This window comes from Sinocyclocheilus anshuiensis, unplaced genomic scaffold (assembly GCF_001515605.1).
Source record: "Sinocyclocheilus anshuiensis isolate Anshui unplaced genomic scaffold, SAMN03320099.WGS_v1.1 scaffold94, whole genome shotgun sequence".
In the NCBI taxonomy this organism is placed as follows: Eukaryota; Metazoa; Chordata; class Actinopteri; order Cypriniformes; family Cyprinidae; genus Sinocyclocheilus; species Sinocyclocheilus anshuiensis.
In genome coordinates, this window is record NW_015546049.1 from 1,185,261 (window position 1) to 1,204,645 (window position 19,385).

General features: G+C 37.6%; 1 protein-coding gene across 2 annotated transcripts in view; it reads left to right on the plus strand.

The window, feature by feature from the left end:
• The window catches only part of LOC107699107 (anosmin-1-like), a 30,112-nt gene extending 15,735 nt beyond the window's left edge, over positions 1-14,377 (plus strand). The window contains exons 3-14 of one of the 2 annotated variants that reach the window (XM_016500282.1): positions 3,187-3,249; positions 4,249-4,471; positions 5,584-5,768; positions 6,088-6,217; positions 6,377-6,573; positions 8,305-8,446; positions 8,591-8,707; positions 10,035-10,123; positions 10,617-10,788; positions 11,829-12,049; positions 12,975-13,119; positions 13,464-14,377. In XM_016500282.1, the coding sequence (XP_016355768.1) occupies positions 3,187-3,249; positions 4,249-4,471; positions 5,584-5,768; positions 6,088-6,217; positions 6,377-6,573; positions 8,305-8,446; positions 8,591-8,707; positions 10,035-10,123; positions 10,617-10,788; positions 11,829-12,049; positions 12,975-13,119; positions 13,464-13,513 (1,734 nt within the window). In that variant the 3' untranslated portion in view covers positions 13,514-14,377. The remainder of the gene's footprint in view (positions 1-3,186; positions 3,250-4,248; positions 4,472-5,583; positions 5,769-6,087; positions 6,218-6,376; positions 6,574-8,304; positions 8,447-8,590; positions 8,708-10,034; positions 10,124-10,616; positions 10,789-11,828; positions 12,050-12,974; positions 13,120-13,463) is intronic. The other variant, XM_016500283.1, reaches the window with a different exon arrangement.
• The last annotated feature ends 5,008 nt before the right edge of the window (positions 14,378-19,385 follow it).

Genomic DNA, 19,385 nt, shown 5'->3' on the forward strand with positions numbered 1-19,385 from the left:
CACACACGATGCGCAAAACTCCGCATTTGAACAGTCAATAGCAAATACTTAAACTAATAACAAAACAGTAGCTTATTCAGAAGCGCCAGATTGTCATAGCAAAGTCAGGATTACCTCCTCTCCTAGTTTCACGAAACGGTCGTCCATAAAATGTATTGCTGTTCTGTTGTAAGTAATCTTAAAGATTCCTAAATGCATCTACTTTCGGAAGGCCAAATAAAGTGCTTTTGCTTTCGCCTAGAAACACACAGCGTCTCCCTGACATGGCTGCTTCAGCACTAACTGCAGTTACTGAAACCACGCCTTCTTTCTTTGCGTGAACATTTGGGCGCATTATGCAAATATTTCCACATAGTGATGTAGATATGTGGGGGCGTGTTAGAACGAGCCGTTTTAGGGGGGCGTGGCAGAGTCTTAACTTTGATAAAGAATATCTCTTTGGTTTTGAGACTTTAGTCTTTGCAACTTCAGGGATCTTATCTATGCACAATCAGCTTGTAACACTCCAAAGAGAAAGGAAAACTTGAAATCGCATCATATTACCCCTTTAAAGGGTTAGTTCACCCAAAAATTTAAATTCTGTCATTACTCCACCCGTAAGACCTCCGTTCATCTTCGGAACACAAATTCAGATATTTTTGATGGAATGTGAGAGCTCTCAGACCCCATTCATTTTCTATGTTGTATGTACACTTTGATTCGAACGAAAACAACGTATCCGTGTGGTGCAGCTGACACAGAAAAGCATATGCTGTTTGCGTTCAGTGGATATTCTCCAAAATGACGCTAGGGTGACGCGGAGACAAATTTGAATAAAGTCTGTTTTTTTTTTTCCTTTCTTTTGTGCACAAAAACTATTCTCGTAGCTTCGTAAAATTAGTTGAACCCCTGATGTCACATGGATTGTTTTACCTATCTCCTTAATACGTTTCTGGACCTTGATCGTGGTAGTAACCTTGCTGTCTATGGAGGGTCTGAGAGATCTCAGCTTCCATCAAAAATATCTTAATTTGTGTTCCGAAGATGAACGGAGGTCTTACGGGTTTGGAACGACATGAGGGTGAGTAATTAATGATTGGTGAAATATTTAAGTACCCTTTAAGTAGCTTTACTTACCAGAGAAGTATCTTTAACTCTCTTAAGTGTAGACAATGGCGTCTGGAAGTACTGCAAGAGCAGAGGCAGGGCTTCCCCTTGCTAGTTTCGGCGCTAAAATACGGATTAAAGAAGTAGCGTTGATTTTATTTTATTTTTGGGTGAACAAATGTCTGAGGAAGAGCAAAAAGGCAGCCATTTAAACACACTTATGTACATTAAATTACTTTATTAATTTACTCACCAGATATACTTCAGCAACTCTCTTAAGCGAGGGAAAACGGCGTCTGGAAGAATTGCACCAGCAGAGACTGAGCTTCCCCTCGCTCGTTTGGGCACTAAAATACGAATTAAAGGAAACGTTGCTTTTTTTTTTTGTACAGACTGGTGGCTGTAACAGCGCACAAAATAGCCTTTACGGAGACAGAAATACCGTGTACATGTAAATGTTATGTTTTTAGGCACCATGCAGGAGAAAAAAAAAAGTGCAAAACGCAGCCATTTAAACACACTCACGTACATTCAATTACTTAAAATAACATTCTAATAGCTGTCAGTTTTGAATAGAAGTCAAGAAAGTACCGCTTAGTTCAGCGAACTAACTACACAAACAACCACGATTGAACCGCCAAACTCTCACTTAAAACTCTGTCTTAAGTCATTTAACTAACAGTACATTTATAACTATTTCCATACAGAAAGTCTATAAAGTACAAACACTGAGGTAGCTTGACTTACCAGTTGCTATTCTGAAACTGAGGGAAAATGGCGTCTGGAAGATTCTTCAGTGACAGCGCTGCATAAATACCAGGATGTTGGAAATAACATTGGCAAGTGTTGGTTACCTGTAACACTGTGATTTTACACTGAATCAAATCAGCTTCTATCTCTGATAGTGTTAATTTCTCAAAATCTAACTCTATAACGTCAACACTTTACTCTGACATGCTTTAACACTGACGAATTTGCAGTGTACGTTTTCCCAAGGTGGTGGTAAAGGTCCATTCATGCTGTTCTGAAAATGTGACCATTGAAGTAAAGATGACTACTAGAACAGCATAATGTGTAATGTTCACATCTCTTACCTAGCATGCTCCTGCAGAGCAATGTTTAGCCTCAGCACCACAGTGACCGCTGTGTTTCATCGTGGCGTGAAATTGGAAATGCGAATTCCCCAGAGGCAGCCACGCTCATTCATGCAGGAAGTGAAGTGTCAATTTTAAGGAAAGGAGAATAGAAGATGAGAGAGGGAGTGAAAGAGGAGGAGAAAGAGCCAGGGAGAGAGGCAGGTGTAGACATTGAAATGAAAGAATTTTGGCATGTGATTTAAACGCTGAATGCAAATGTCAGTGATCGGAAAACTTTCAGGGATCTCTCCGCTAACACTTCCTCTTCAAGTTGCTGAGAAGGTAATGACAGACTTCAAACACCTACGAATGATGTTATGATCAAAAACAACAAAATATGATAAAAGAACCTTTGTCTGAACGATTTGCAAACTTGAAAAGTGATGATTGAAGTGCTGTAGCTCTTCAGATCAGCAGCAACACATATCTGATTTTCACTCCAAGATTATCATGGCCAAAAAATTCACAATTATGATGTTATTGCACTATCTATACTACTTTTGGGAAAATATGTATTACGCTATTATGCTCAAATTCATCTTTAACTCCCACACTGGCAAGCTGTGGGTGTGGTGTGGGTATAGTAACTTGTTTTTTTTTTCCTGTCATCTCCAACATGATTTTGTGTGGCAGTTGTAACTACACATTTCATCTACTTCTTATTTCTGTTTTATGACGGGTGCCAACCAGTGTTAAGGTGCAATGCCGCCACCTACTATGTTGGAGTGTCAACCAGTTACAAGTGATGGTTTATTTACGATATCATTGAATGTGTAATATTAACATGATATCAATATTTCATTTTTAAAATGGTTATCATCAAAAGCAGTATATTGTAATACTCCTACAGAGAGCAAATGCTTTTGACTTCAACATATTTGACTGTGATTTATATGAAAAAGAATAATACAAGAGTCATTTGAAACTGCTTCTTGATTCTCAGACCTCTGCTGTCTGTTCACAGTGTCTGGAGCCATGCAAAGTCTCCTGGGAGTTGAAAGACGGACCTTGTCGAGATTTATGTGAGGTACAGACCGCAGCATTCTTAACAGATCTAGTAGTTTCTGGGATGTGCTCTCAACAAGAAAAAACTTGGTGTTCTGGTTTTCCAAATATTAATCCTCCATTGTTTTTCTTGACAGACTTGGCTACCGTTTAAGTGGTCTCCCATTGTTCAACATGATAATGTTCTGCTCTGATCTTTTTAAACAGTCTGAGAATTTCTCTCTTGAATCCTGTTATTGTGGCTTTTCTCTACAATTTAAAACTCTTGGCTTAGTAAGATCCAACTTTTCCTGTTTCTTTGGCTATAAATGCACTTTTGAGGGCAATGGGGACTTAAAACAATGAATATTAGTTCTTTCATTTGCCAGGATTGATTAGGAACTTCATCCATCATTTTAGACTTGTATAACATTAAGCAGCATGAAATCCGCTCATTCACAACATGTAAATCTTGTAATCATCTTGTGTTGAACATAGTGCCACAAACAAGAAAATCCATTCTCAAAGCCAGCTAAAAAACAATACACCTTTCATATAGATTTAAACTGCATGTGAACGTCTACATTTCTATGTAGAACCTATACTAGACCATATTTTTCTCTGAATTAAGTTTTCAGTCATATAATTTTCAATAATTACATTTCTAATATAAGCAGGAATAGTTTCCATAATCCACATGACCCTACATAGGACAAGGGGTTGGGAAAATGAATGGATTCTATTCTATTCTATTCTATTCTATTCTATTCTATTCTATTCTATTCTTTTTTATAGGCTCCTGTATCCCTAAAATAATAAATATAAGTTAATGTATAATGCAAATTGTAAGTAGAAAGGTTATATGTAAAAAAACATGCATGCATATACTGTAGTGTGAGTGAATGATACTCAAAGTGTGTCCAAAATCCATAGACAAATGAATGTCACATGAATGTGTCACAAATGAATTGCTAGAATGTATGACGATGATATCCAGGTGTTAAAGTTTGGTTCTGTACACTATGACATGACATCTCCTCAGCACGCATTTCCCAAGCGTCATGGCGAGGGTGTGACGGGCTGTGAGTTCCTGCGATCAGTGATGGTGGTGAAACAGGGTGACTGTCCGGCACCAGAAAGAGCCAGCGGGTTTGCAGCTGCCTGCGTGGAGGGATGTGAGGAAGACGGAGAGTGTTCAGCCCAGAAGAAATGCTGCCCAAACGGCTGTGGACACACATGCCAGTCCCCTAAGAACCTTTACAGGGGTAAGACCTGCTACTGAACCTGATGATAAACAGCTGGCTTAACCCAGTTATCAGTTAGTTTTTAACCCCACCTGATGTGGATGATACAAATAACTTGTGCCTTTTTGCATGTTCTCTGGAGCAAATTGGTATTAAAGGAATAGTTCACCCAAAAATGTAAATTTGCTGAAAATGTAATCAGTCTTGAGCCATCCAGGATGTAGATGAGTTTGTTTCTTCGTGGGAACAGATTTGGAGAAATTTAGATTTACATCACTTGCTCACCAATGGATCCTGCAGTGAATGGGTGCCGTAAGAATGAGAGTCCAAACACCTGATAAAAACATACAGTAATCCATAAGGAGTCGAAAAAGGACTCAAAAACTTTGACAACCACTGAGGAACTCTTAACTTCTGATTTTTCATTTTTCGTACAAATTAAAAAGTATTCTGTTTCAAAATGTAAAAAAAATTCCAGAAAATAACCATAATAGAATTTGGGAAAAAAAAAAAAAAACATTATGCAAATAACTTGTGCCTTTTTGCATGTTCTCTGGAGCAAATTGGTATTAAAGGAATAGTTCACCCAAAAATGTAAATTTGCTGAAAATGTAATCAGTCTTGAGCCATCCAGGATGTAGATGAGTTTGTTTCTTCGTGGGAACAGATTTGGAGAAATTTAGATTTACATCACTTGCTCACCAATGGATCCTGCAGTGAATGGGTGCCGTAAGAATGAGAGTCCAAACACCTGATAAAAACATACAGTAATCCATAAGGAGTCGAAAAAGGACTCAAAAACTTTGACAACCACTGAGGAACTCTTAACTTCTGATTTTTCATTTTTCGTACAAATTAAAAAGTATTCTGTTTCAAAATGTAAAAAAAATTCCAGAAAATAACCATAATAGAATTTGGGAAAAAAAAAAAAAAACATTATGCAGATTGGATTATCATGTGTCATATATCCTTTGAAAAGTCACACCAAACAGAAAACATCAAGCATATTTGTTGTGCAAACTAAAGCAAGTATGAATATATTGTTCTTGATAGATTACTGGATGGAATAAAGGCATATCCAGATTGTTCTTTCTCAAGTTGAGATTTGCTGTTTTTCTTGTCTTGATCGTCAGGCGCTCCTCTGAAGCCCAGAAAGGAGCTGGTCTTTGAGGAGCTGGAGTCTGGAGTGTTGGAAGTGTGCTGGTCCTCCAAGTTCAATGTGTCAGCGGAGCCGGTGCTGAATGTTCTGCAGAGGAGGTGGAACTACGGCATCCACCCCAGTGAGGATGGAGCAACTGAGTGGCAAGTGGTGGCTAGAGTAAGTGTGTGCTTGTGTGTGTTACATGGTCTTCAACAAAGGTCTCTATGGGACGGGGTCCACAGCCATACTGCAGGAGATTTGAAAATTATGCACTGATCTCAAGCACATTTTTGTGAAAAATGAAAATATGCATTATCATCATAACAATGTATGTAAATACATTAATATGGTATAGGCCAAACATAAAATTTAATTCTTAACTTCCATTGTGATACTTGAACTATTATAAATTCAGTACTGAAGTCATTTTTTTTATTTCCTTCAGTCATTTATATGCTCCCTCCTATACTCATTCATCTGTGTTTCTGTACTGTAGACATCAGAAGAGCGTGTGTGGCTGACGGACATTCGGCCCGGTCGCTGGTACCAGTTCAGAGTGGCAGCAGTCAATGTTCATGGAACCAGAGGATACACCACACCCAGCAGACACTTCAGATCCTCTAAAGGTGAGATCAAGAAACTGTAATCTAATGGGATTCTATACCATTTTATAATAATAATAATAATTTAAATAACATGTTATCCTTTCACATGTTATTTAGATTTGACATTATTTTCTGAAATGTCTGAACTCTAACCTTTTTCTAAATTTCACCCTCTCTCAGATCCTGCCCCTCCCTCGGCACCATCTGAACTTCATGTCAGTGACATGACCTTTGTTGCAGATCGCTCTGTGTCTGTCCGCCTCAGCTGGAGCATGTCTGCAGATTTAGACATCCCTGTTAACTACTACAAACTGTCCTGGAGCTGTTCTGACCATACTATACCATCCAAACTCAAGAGGAGACAGATTACAAATGGGGTAATTCATATAATCTGCCCACACACTCCCTCTCTACCAATTTGCTTTTTCTGTCAGCCTTTAATGCTTTCATTTTCTCATATATTGGATTGTTCCCAAAACCCCTCAAGGGTTAACTCCCCAGCCCCTTCTTTCAGCAAGCCACAACAAATTAGAAATCTTAGTGCAAATAAGTGCAAGATAAACAACTCAGGATTGGGCCTTTGATCACACCAAGCTCTATTTTCAAGGGCTTCAGACACCAAATTAGGGTGGTACAGCATTGCATCACCACTCTTGGCAAATGCAAGCATTTCTGGGCGCCATTTGATATACAGCCAAAAACAGCATATCAATTCTAGTTGTGCTTGAGAAAAGGAAATCTCTCAGTAACAGCTGAATTGTTTTTCTTTCAATGAGATCATGTTGAAGAGTTTATTTTTTCCTCCTTTAGATAATCCACAAGAGATGGCAGTTGCTTCATTTTTGCATGTTATATTATTGAGGGCTCTGTCATTGAGAGGCATGGAAATTTCCTCAGAAAATGACATTTTTTAAATAGCTGCTGAGTGAATGCGGATGAATGTAAACCACGCTGCTTTTACTGTTTGGCTCTGCAAGATGACAGGAAAAAAAATATGCTGCAAATTGATTTTAAACAGATTACTCTAGTGCACAATGATTATAAGATTACAACACAATCTGCAAAAATTCTGATAACTTTACAGTTCTTTTGTTGGCTTACTCTTTTGCTGTGATATATATGATTAACAGTAGTAGTAATATTAAAATGTAACTCAGCTACTGTATTAGTTCCCATGTTACTGAATTAAAGCAGCAGAGTCTAATCTGGCCTGTGGGATGATTTTGGAGAAAAATGGTGAAAACTAATAAAAAGTCGCCATTTTTTTTATTGGTGTGATACATTTTTAGAATATTTTTATTATCTAAACAGTTATACACTAAGATTAAAGTATATTTGGGGTCGGCACATTTCTTAATGTTTTTGAAAGAAGATAATTATTGTTTCCACTGAATAATTATTACATAAATATGATACACTAATGCTAATTTGATGCTTTTCAGACTAAGCAACAGGCCCATTAATTAAATTGAGCAAATTAAAGTTTTTTTTTTTAATTTTTTTATTTTTTTTTTTAGGAAAGGTTCACTTAAAAGTTCTTTGGGTTCTTCTATGGAATCACTGCAAACATCCCTTTTGGAACCTTTATTTTTAAGCAGTTTTCTTTTATTTGGCCTAACTTTGTGTTAATGGTCAGTTTTACTTTTAGATGGTGTATTAAAGCTTCTTAAGTTATCCAGGCAGACTGATAAGCGATAAGTGGTTTTCGCGTTTTCTTGTCAATATTTTTATTGAATCAATATTCCCTAGTTACTCATTTCATGCGCAAATGTAGTCCAAAGGTCTCTGGTGACTAAAATCAGTAAATTGCTCCCAATAGTGGCCATTAAAGCAGCTAAAATTGATTCTGGATATGCTCCAGAAGAGCATGTTCTTTGCATGCTGTTTTTATGATTAGACTTCACCAAGGATTAACAAATAAAATATTTTTTGCATGCATAAGTTGCAGTTTTTATATGGCCCTCCAACTAAAATGAGATTATTGGGTAGTTAAAAATTCTACAAGGGTTTACCTTCCATTTCCATTTGTTCTCTCTTTCTTTTTTTGGATTTGGATTGCCGTGACTATTCTAATCCTTGCCTGTGGGTTTGTGTGTGTGTGTGCGCAGGACTCTACCTATGCTGAGCTGGATGACTTGAGAGAGAACAGGAGTTACACTGTGGAGTTGCATGCGGTTTCATACTGGGGTCAGGTCCCTCTCAAGAGCTCCAAGGCCATTCTTCAGTTTACTACAAGCCAAAGACAATCTGGTACAAAACTATTTAATTGCTATACATTTTTTTGCTTGATACATAACAGCACTCATTTGGGTGTTGTGAAATACAGTGAAAAACAGCTAAAAATGTTTTCCATTTGTAACATTATACTTTTCCCCCATATTTGATGTCATTCAGATTTGGAAAGCACAGTCAGCCCGGTCTTTATAAAACCCCAGTCAGATCTATTAGACGTGGGCACTCCGTTCTATCAAGATGGTCAGCTTCAGGTCCGGGTCTACTGGAAAAAGAAAGGTATGACAGTTACAATAGACCAAGTCTTTCATCTAGAAAACTGTCCTGTTACTGTTTTCCTTCCTTAGAGCTGCTTTGTAATTATGTAAACATAGTGCTTATTAAAGAGTTAAGAATCAGAATTATACGTAATTAGATGAAGAACAATAGCTCTTTGTTTGGGAAGTGATAAGAACCACTCTTGAAAAAAAGTGTGGAGCTGTTTGTGTGCTAACATGAGCGGATGAGGCATGTCTCAGCCTAACTTTGCATGAAGCAAATTACATTTAAACAGTTTCATTCTGTCAGTGAGTGATGAGATAATCCTCCATTAAACTCGCAAATGAAAACTGTCATAGAAGTGACAACATTTTAGTCATACTAAGCCATGCAAAATGGTGCTTGAAATCTTCTTATTGACCTCTGTTTTGAATTTCAGTAAGACTTAAGAGTCATACTGGCCACATGTCAAATCCCTTAATCTCTCTAATGGATGTCCAGCAGATTTATCTCACACTGATCTGTCAGGCACATTATCAAGTTTGCTTTGCTTTGCATATTTTGCTTTGTTTTGCATATTCTCTGGATGAATAAAAAGCATTGATTTCTACAGGGCGTATTACTGAGCAGTGATTACTTGTAAGGTCTAAATGGATCATCACTGATGATTATCATTAACTGTTTGTTGACTGACGAAGATTTAAAAAATGTTTAATAATATAATGAAAGGCTTATCCAAGTTTTTAAATATTTATCAAAAATATTCAGATGTGTTGAAAGGGAGAGTTGATCCAAAAATGGACATTCTGTCATCATTTACTCACCCTCATGTTGTTCCAAACCAAGACTTTCTTTCTTCTGTGGTTCACAAAAGAAGATATTTTGAAGATTTTTTTCACTGTTTCTGCTCATACATTGAAAGCCAGTGGGGTCCTAAATATCACTTGATACTTTCATTGTATGGGGAAAAAAATACATTGTTAAACTTTTTTTTTGGTGTTCCAAAAAAGAAAGAAATGCAAACAATTTTGGATGTCATGAGAGTAAGTGATGACAGAATTGACATTTTTGGGTAAATTTGTAGTAGTTAATATTAAATAACTAAAGTATCAGATCAAATTTGGCAAGCCCATACAAAGTTTCTGCCAGCACATACAGTTGAAATAGTTTTAAACAAAAGCAAATCATCAGTTTGCATGTTATCAAGCAACACACAGACAGGAAGTTGGTCTGGAACAGCATATGTGAGTGGAGTGGAACAAAAGAAACTTCCTGTCTCCTTACTCAGAGCCCTTCATAATCACATTCAGAATCTGGCATTTAATATTTTGCCATCTCTCCTTTTCAGATCCCACTGTGAATCGTTACCGTGTGCAGTGGTCTCCGGAATTCTGCAGTCACAATGGATCCAGAACACAGGAGAAGCTCATTACCCAGGTAACCAGTCAGGAATGTGTCTTCTATCCTCCCTACAGGTGCGAGGCCACATTCTGACAGCTCATACATAAGATGAATTTCCAGGGAGAGTGTTCGTGTGGTGTTCATTGATCATTCATGCTGCATAACTCACCATTTAGAGGCACATCCCAATTCCAGAAAGATTTCTTTACCAAATATGCAGAGAACTATGAGACAAAACATTATTTTAGACATCCTTAGGTTTAGATTTTCATCAGTGTAATTATGCAATTTACAATGTGAGAGATTGTGTTAAAATCTTTGACAATAAAAAAGGGGAGAATATCTTTATCAGCATTAAAATAAATCTTTCTTGACATATGCAAAACATGAACTATAGATTTCCCCATTGTGGCCCACAGCTATGCTGGATGTGGTGATAGGTGATCAGTCATCATATTTCTACTTGAATTCCTCTCAGTGGAGTTGGAATAAATTCTCACTTTTGCTTTCTTCTCATGTCACTGAGCAGGAGAATTTCGCCAGCCTTCCTGGCCTTCAGTTCTCTTGCAAGTATAAAGTGATCATCCAGCCTGTAGGATCAAAAGGCAGAGCCCAGGCAGAAAGCACGACCTTCTACACCCCGTCCTGTGTTACTATCCAGAGCAAGAGTCCCAAACCCATCCCCTGCTCCACAGTCTCAGGTAATTCTGAGATTTAATTTCTGAGAACAAGATGAGTGTATTGCTGCAATTCATTAGCGTAATCTACAAAACTGCTTTGGTTATGAGGTATGTTGGATCAAATGGGTGGGTCAATGAAGCCAAATTTCTCTATCTTCTTGCAAATGTACTCTTTGTAATCATGAAGGATTCATGGTTTTGAAAAAAAAACATACATTACATATTTCCTTATACCTTGAATATTTTAGTGTACATACAATTATTATTATTTTTTAATATAGTGTTAAATATATTTTTCAAGGTAATTTTTTCATTAATAATTGTGTCTGCATGTTTCTGCATGTTGGGTGGATCACTTCAATTTTGTTGCCATTTTGTAAAAAAACAAAACAAAAACAAAAAAAACATACATTACATATTTCCTTATACCTTGAATATTTGAGTGTATACACTTTAAAAAAAAATTGGTGTAAAATATACTTTTCAAAGTAATTTTTTCATTAAAGGGATAGTTCACCCAAAAATGAAAATTTGATGTTTATCTGCTTACCCCCAGGGCATCCAAGATGTAGGTGACTTTGTTTCTTCAGTAGAACACAAACGAAGATTTTTAAGTCAAAATAAACATCAAATTTTCATTTTTGGGTGAACTATCCCTTTAATTATTGTGCTTCATGTTTCTGCATGTTGGGTGGATCATTTAAATGTTTTTGCCATTTTTGTAAAGAAAAAAAACTAGAAATAATAATAATAATAATAATAATAATAATATTTCTTAATAAAATAGATTATGCTAAACTTTCTTCTCAACAAATTAACTATAATTCAACTTAGCTCAACTCAACTCAATTCAAGTTTTCATTTTGACATCAGGGCAGTTGTGTCATTGTAACATATTTGACTTTTAAATTTGAAATTTAAAAATGAATTTTAATATAGAAAAAAAAGGTCAAACATCACAGTGTTTTTTTTTTTTGGAGTGTTATGCACTTAAGCCCTATATCTATTACTAGTATATGGTTTCATGTGTCTTATATGAATCTTAATGTTCTTTCAATCAGCAGTTGTTCCTCCAAAGGTCCTGGTCAAGGCAGAGAACCTGACGGCAGCGTTCTCGGTCTACATGGGGAACGTGACAGGCCTGTTCTCATGGGTGGTGGCCATGCCTCAACCGCCACAGCAGGTCACAGGATATCAGGTCACATGGGCAGAGGTCATCACAGAGAGCCGCAGAAATAATTTGCCCAACAGCCTCATATCCCAGTCTCAAATCCTGCCTCCAGTAAGTCATGTTGATAACGATTGCTGGTCACAAGCATACAGTATGTTGTGTTTTGCACACTGTTCACCAGCATTGGATATGTTTTCGTTTTGGGCACTAGTGTGCTGGCCCAGCAGCAAGACCACCAAACCGACATACTGTAGAATTCATACAGTTCTGAGTTGAATTCACACCATTCTAAACTCAGTTCATGCTGTTCTATTTTAGCTGTTTAGCTTTTTCCATAAATTGTTCTTAGAAACTACTAAATTTGATAACTAAGCCATAAATGTATTGTATTCATTGTATTAATATCGAAAGTTCTTCTACAGTGTCGCTGTTTTTTTTCTGAAGTTCTTCTACAATGTAGACTACCGTTCAAAAGTTTGGGGTCATTTTTTAAATACATGAATTATTTTATTCAGTAAGGTTGCATTAATTGTTCAAAAGTTACAATAAATACATTTATAATGTTAAAAAATATTTTTTTGGACTTTCTAAAAATTTATCAAAGAAGCCTGAAAATGTATAAAATATCGTATATAAAAAATTTGAAGCATCACAATATGTTTTCAATATTGATAGTAATAAAAAATTTTCTTGAGCAGCAAATCAGCATATTAGAGTGATTTCTGAAGGATCATGAGACACTGAAGACTGGAGTAATGATGCTGAAAATTCAAGTTTGCCATCACAGGAATAAATTACATTTTAAAATGTATTAAAATGCAAAAGAGTTATTTTGAATTGTAATAATATTTCACAATATTACTGTTTTTACTGTATTTTTGATCAAATAAATACAGCCATGGTGAGCATAAGAGAACATGAAAAAATCTTTAATCTTTCGATCCCAATCTTTTGAACAATAGTGTATTTGTATTTTAATTCTTTCTCAGACTCAAATTTGAATGAACTAAAATATCTTCTCTTTCTTCACAAATAGGAGCGTAATATCTTGGTAGTTTCTGGTCTTCAGTTGGCATCTCTCTACAGACTTGAGGTGCAGGTTATCACAACAGGAGGGCAAGGCCCAGCAACCTCCAGAACCTTCCAGACCCCAGCTCACAGCAAGCCAGTCCTGCATTACAGTAAGTTATTGAAACTCACAAGATGACATATGCGTACCTCCACAGCACATACTATTTTGAAATAGCATCACCACTCTTACTTATTTTACAATTTATCATTGAACATATTTTGCGGACACTGACCTCTCCAGTGCAAAGAACTGCAGCCCAATACTTAAATCTTAATAAGGGAGAGCTGAAAAGACATTCTTGTTCATCTGAAGGAAAAGGTCAGGGGGTGTATGAGAGGTCAAATGTTGTGTGCAATTGGCCCCAACTCTTGATGTGCAGGTCAACCAATAAATCATGTAATTGAGATGAATTGCTTTTCCTCTCTTGACTCTAGTGTATATTTAACTTCGCAGAACCCAGGATGAAGAAACACCATCTAAGGGCGGTGATAGAACGGCACTGAAGACCACACTGCAATGAATCATCCTGGACCAGAACTGACTCCTCAGGAACCAGACGAACCAAAGAACAGTTAATTGCGAATCGCGTTTCAGCCTGAGCCAGTCAGCTGCCTCATGACTCAACATGAGGACCTGCTGTAATCTGAAGATCAAATTTTGGTTGACGTTACGATATTTAAAGCCCCAGTAATTTCTTGTGGGGGATCAGCTGCCACAAACTAATTAGAATTGAGTATGCAACAAAGACTAGGGCATCAAAAGCAAAAGCCAACAAAACAAGTGCAAATACAAAAAAAAAGAAAAAAAAAAGGATTTGGAACTGTAACTTTGTGGTTGTATGCCTAAAAGAAATGCTTTGAATTGCACACTCCATTAAAAATGGTTACCCACACCCTAAGCACTGCAAATGGAGCCTCTTTAATGCAATATAGCATGTAATGACTAATTTGGTTTGACTTGTAAATAAGCCTGACTCAATACAACTGTTTGTGGTTTTGCATGTGTTCGTTAAGCATGGAATTTTACTGTTTGTATCGCCATTGTGTCAATAGCAACAAATGAGGAATCAATGAAAAAAATATTGCAGCTCTTTAAAACGAAAATGTCATTTAAGTTTATGAGGGTTTTGTGTGATGTGTGCTCAATATGCTGTAGAGATATGTTTTGCAGTCATGTAATTCCTGTATATACTGTATGTTTTTTATTTATTTATGCAATACAAATGTGTTATGTGGATTTGTAACTGTGTGAATGCATGAATGTGTGTGTATGTGTGTGCGCCTGTTCCCCCAGCATCATTCACAAACTGACAAACCCTTGCAAGGAGATTTTGTATAAATATATTTGTAAATTCCCATAGATAATGAATATTAATGTACATATTTTATATGAATAAAACTGTTAAACCTTGTTTCCCTTTACCAAGCTGGTTGTGTATTTTGTAATTACAAGGGTGAATATAATAAAATGGGAGTGAACAGTGCGTTATATAAATTTATCATGCCACTTAAGCAATATTCACTCAAACCGTATATTTAAAATACACAAATTCTCTAATAATATACATATAAACGCTACCAGAGTGAATATGAAATGTAAATAACCTGTTTACCTAAATCTATCATGTGACACAAAGCAATATTCAATTGTATATATGTAAAATAAAATCTATGCATGTAACATGTATGTGGCTAGTATACACAAGCACAAGAGGACGGATAAATCCATACAGGCTTTAATAAATCCAAAAAGAGATCCAAACTAAGAGTAGCATCCACAGCTCAGGCTTGACATCAACAATAGCCGACGATGAAAGACAGAGCATGAACTTAAATAGAGGCAGTAATGAGACATGAACAGCTGAACAAAATCAGTATGGCATGAACCCCCACCCCCAAGAAGGCAAGTTCTCACACCGTGGTGACAAGGAGGATGAGTTGGTGAAGGGATGGTGAACAGGAGCAGGCAAAGGGATGGCACACACAGGCAGAGATGCAGAAGGAGGCTCTGGAGGAGGACGGTTGACCGGGAGAGTGCCAAACAAAAAAAATCCTAGGTGGTGCAGATAGTGGGGATGCCAGAGAATGCCTTGAGCAGAGGCAGGTGGATGATAATCCAGGCCACAGCCAAGAATGTGCCTCACGGCAGGAACAGGAGGGAGAAGCCACGGAGATGTAGAGACAGACACCACTATGGGGAGACCACCTCGTAGCCAAAGGACTGAAGCCACGAAGGGACTCCAGTGACCTAGGAGGCCGTGACGGAGATGCAGAGACAACCCCCCGAGATGGCAGCAGGGATCCAGAGGGCTGAGGTTGAGCTGGAGTGACCGAGGGTGAGGGCGTAGCCTAAAGGGGGTGGGGGGTTGGATCCACATGGGGGTGGAGATGGGTGGGTTTAGGGATCAGGGGATGGAGACGGGTAGGTTTAGGTATATGTAAGGTGGGAAGAGTTGGATTTGGATCCAACCTCACTCCCTGGATCTTGTGTTCTGCAGTGAGGACCATCTCGGGCGATTCAGGGTATGATGCTAAATTTGAAAGATTGAGGAACTTTTCCACATGTTCCTCAAGGGAGCGGTCCCCCTGCTGCAGGAGCAATAGTCTAACTGCAGGGAGGTACATTGTGACAAAAAAAAAAGCGAATTCCCACAAAAACTTACGCTGCTTACTTCACTTTGTGGCCGGGTATTCTGTCACACATATGTGGCTAGTATACACAAGCACAACAAAGAACACAGGGATAAATCCAAACAGGCTTTAATAATCCACAAAGAGATCCAAACTAAGAGAGAGTAGCATCCACAACTCAGGCTTAACATCAACAATAGACGACAGTGAAAGACAACAAAGCATGAACATAAATAAGGGAAGTAATGAGACATGCACAGCTCAACAAAATGAGTGATCAGTTAACATCCATTACAACTAACCAAACAAAGGAAAGGCAGTGCAAACTGAAAACAAAGTCCATGTGATCTGTGTGAAAGTGAAAATATAAATGCCACCAGTATTCTTTTTACTACTAAAACTCGGTTTCATACAAAACAATCAAGACTAGGAACATTTCCAGTCCTTGACAATAATTACACTGAACAAAATTATAAATGCAACACTTTTGTTTTTGCCCCCATTTTTCATGAGCTCATATATAATTGTTAATTTTTCATTTTGATGCAAATGTACACACTACTTTGAAGCAAAAAAACATCCAGATTGAGAGTAATGAAATGCTCTGTTGATACAGCTACATTGTGTTTTGCTTCTATATGTTGTGGTTCAGTGTGTGTGTGTGTGTGTGTACGCGCAAACAAAGCATTCATAAAGCCCTAAGCTCATGGGACAAGTCTATGGTTACTCAAACATATACATATGCATGCAGGCAACTCTACCCTTGTAGCTCTGCAGTCACTTTCATTAGAATTCAACTCTACATCTGGCCCTCGTGTCACAACAGTCGTGTGTGTGTGTGTGTGTGTGCCTGTTTTTTATATGGAATATTGATGTGCCCTGTTGTCATTAAGCCTTAGAATAACGTCAAAACAAAAAGACAGGAGACAATGTGGAATTACGTATACAATATTAATTTGTGTAGATCCTCAGTGAGATTATATGGTATGTTGTACGTTCACTACAATATACTGCAGATGTTACACAATACAATGGACCATTCCATGCTACAATCACCAGCATATGTTTTAGCAATATCACATGAGCAGGAGGTCTGTTATTGCCCTGATATTCAGACCAAGAGCTTTTAGCATGATTGTGAGTGTGATTTCTGCTTTTAAATAAAATATATACTGCCAGTTACTTTGTTTATGTTTGCTCTGCCAACGAAGAGGTTCAAACAACGTCACAGCAGAATCAATCATAGCTCATCTTCGAACAACACACAGCTGGTGTTTCATTCTTGATTTAATCTGTTTTGAGTAAATCATTTGAGTGAAGGATTAAAAGACTCACTCTTTAAGGCAGTATGAATAGGATATGAAGTATGAATTCATGTTTTTTAATAAATCGGTTGAGCGATTAATTCAACGATCCTGTCCCAAATGTCACCCTAAAGGTGCATTTTACTGTTGCTCTGTGAAATTTCTGGGGTGAATCTCAGTCACTTCAATAGGAATCCATGCTATCTGGAGTTTTGTGCAAGGGCGACAAAGTTCCCCCCACAGATTTAGTTCATGTTCAAATTGGTCAAGTTAATTCACTGTTCCAACCAACAGAAAGTTTGGTGTGCATGCCTGGTTTAAGCTGATATGCTGATATTTTAATGGTTAGATTTTAAATGGTTCTTTATTAGAGAATTACATTTTTATGGTTTGATTTTAAATGTTTTTTAAATGTTTTTTTTTTTATAAGAAAATTAAATGTGTATCTTATCTGTCTAATCTCCCTGAAGGAGTGTCTGAAAAGTTGTTGTTTTGTCACACTGTCTGATAATGAGGCACATCACTACCAACCTCAGTTTAATCATTCTCTTGTCAGTGAGGCTTCAGTGGATTCAATTAAGTCAGTATGTTTGCTAACAGTACACTGCTGACTCTTTCTTCAAATTCCTTCTTTACGTCACAGTAACAACTGATTTGTATTTCGAACCTCTTTTTGCCCCTAAGCGAAGCCTTCCTCTGAGCCCACACTTTCATGACATAATGGCACTTGGACTGTCAGTTAGAACTCTGCTGCGAAGCTCACTTCAGCAGAAGTACTCAACAAGGGCCGCAAAGGGGGCGCTCATGAGCACACTTCTGAAAAATAAATACAAATGGGGCGCCCTACAGTCTCGTACGCGGTTGTAAGTCTGCAAGTGCTCATGAAGTGTTCTATTTAGGACAGGGCCAATAACTCACTCAAAATTAAAGACAGCTTGTTCCTGTACGAATTAGTGTGTTTAACAAATCAGTTGAGTTACTGTAACATAAGGACGGAATTTGAAGAAAGAGTCACTGAAAAATTCCCACAGGTAACCCAGCTAACAAAAATGTTCTAAGAACGTTTTGCTGACATTACCATAAAGTTATGACAATGGTATTTCTGAATGTTCTCCAAACATTAAAAATAAATAAATAAATAAAAACATTTATTTATTTCTTGGTCATGCAAAGGTTAAGATAACATTCCATTTGATCACTTTGCAAACATTATGGGAACGTTACTTGTGAATGTCCTCCAGCTAATGACCTGAGCTAACATTTTTAGAACCCTTTTGAAGACAAGACAACTTTGAACAAATGTTCTATTAATGATTCTTGAAGACCGTTCATAACTTTGAGAGAATCTTGCCAGAATGTTCACCAAAGTTCCAAGAATGTTCTCTGATTGACAGTCTGTCTGGAATGTGCAAAAAAGACAAAAACTGATTCAAACATTGGAAAGTATATGGTATAACCAGTTTACCAGCATAATCCGCATGGAAATTAATATTGGTCTAAATTGATTTTTTTCAGCAGGCATCTATTCTACACAGAGGCTTGGTGATGGTTATTACATGTGGCTTGTTTGGATGGTGGAGTATGACTTCCATATGTAGTACCTTGCATGTCGCGTGCGTGTGTATGCCTGGGTTAAGCTGATATTTTTAGACTTTAAATGGTTCTTTATTAGAAAATGAAATATGTATCTTATCTGTCTGAACTCCCTGAAGGAGTGTCTGAAAAGTTGTTGTTTTATCACACTGTCTGATAATGAGGCACATCAGTTTCAACCTTGTTTAAGGTAATCATTCTCTTGTCAATGAGGCCTCAATGGATTCAGTTAAGTAGAAAATATTGCTAGTCGTTTGAATCCGGGCCTAATGTTAGTATGACTGATATAAAGCCTGTCTGAATAAATCGATGGAGCCCTGCATGTTGCATCTGGAGCACAGTGAGAACGTTAGAGAATGTAATGGCCTGGTTGGAAGTGTCTTCTTGCTTCCCTGCTGAAGTGTTGAACTGTGCCTCAGGATTTATGAGTGCTTCTGGACTCTGGTGACCCAGAGACAGGGATTTAGAAGAAACAGAGAGAAGGAAGGGTGGGGGTTAGAGAGTTTGGGAAGACTCGATCCGCTTGCAACACATTTATGATGCTCCAGAGAGTGGCCGGTTAATGGTAGAGAGAAAGAGAGAGAGAGAGAGAGAGAGAGAGAGAGAGACTAAAAGGGAAGCAGCATCAGGAAGAAGGAAACCTAGAGGGGAGAGAAGCAAAGGAACCAAAGGGGAGAAGAGGCAAAAGAGGGACAGTGAGAGAAGGAGAGAATAGATGACTTCAGGGACCGAAAGTGTGAGCAGATGAAATATGTATCAAAATACTTCACACTTTTTAAGCCAGAGGGAGATATGTTTAAGCCAGAGGGAGATATGATATTTCCTCCTCCCACTTTCCCATGAGCCTC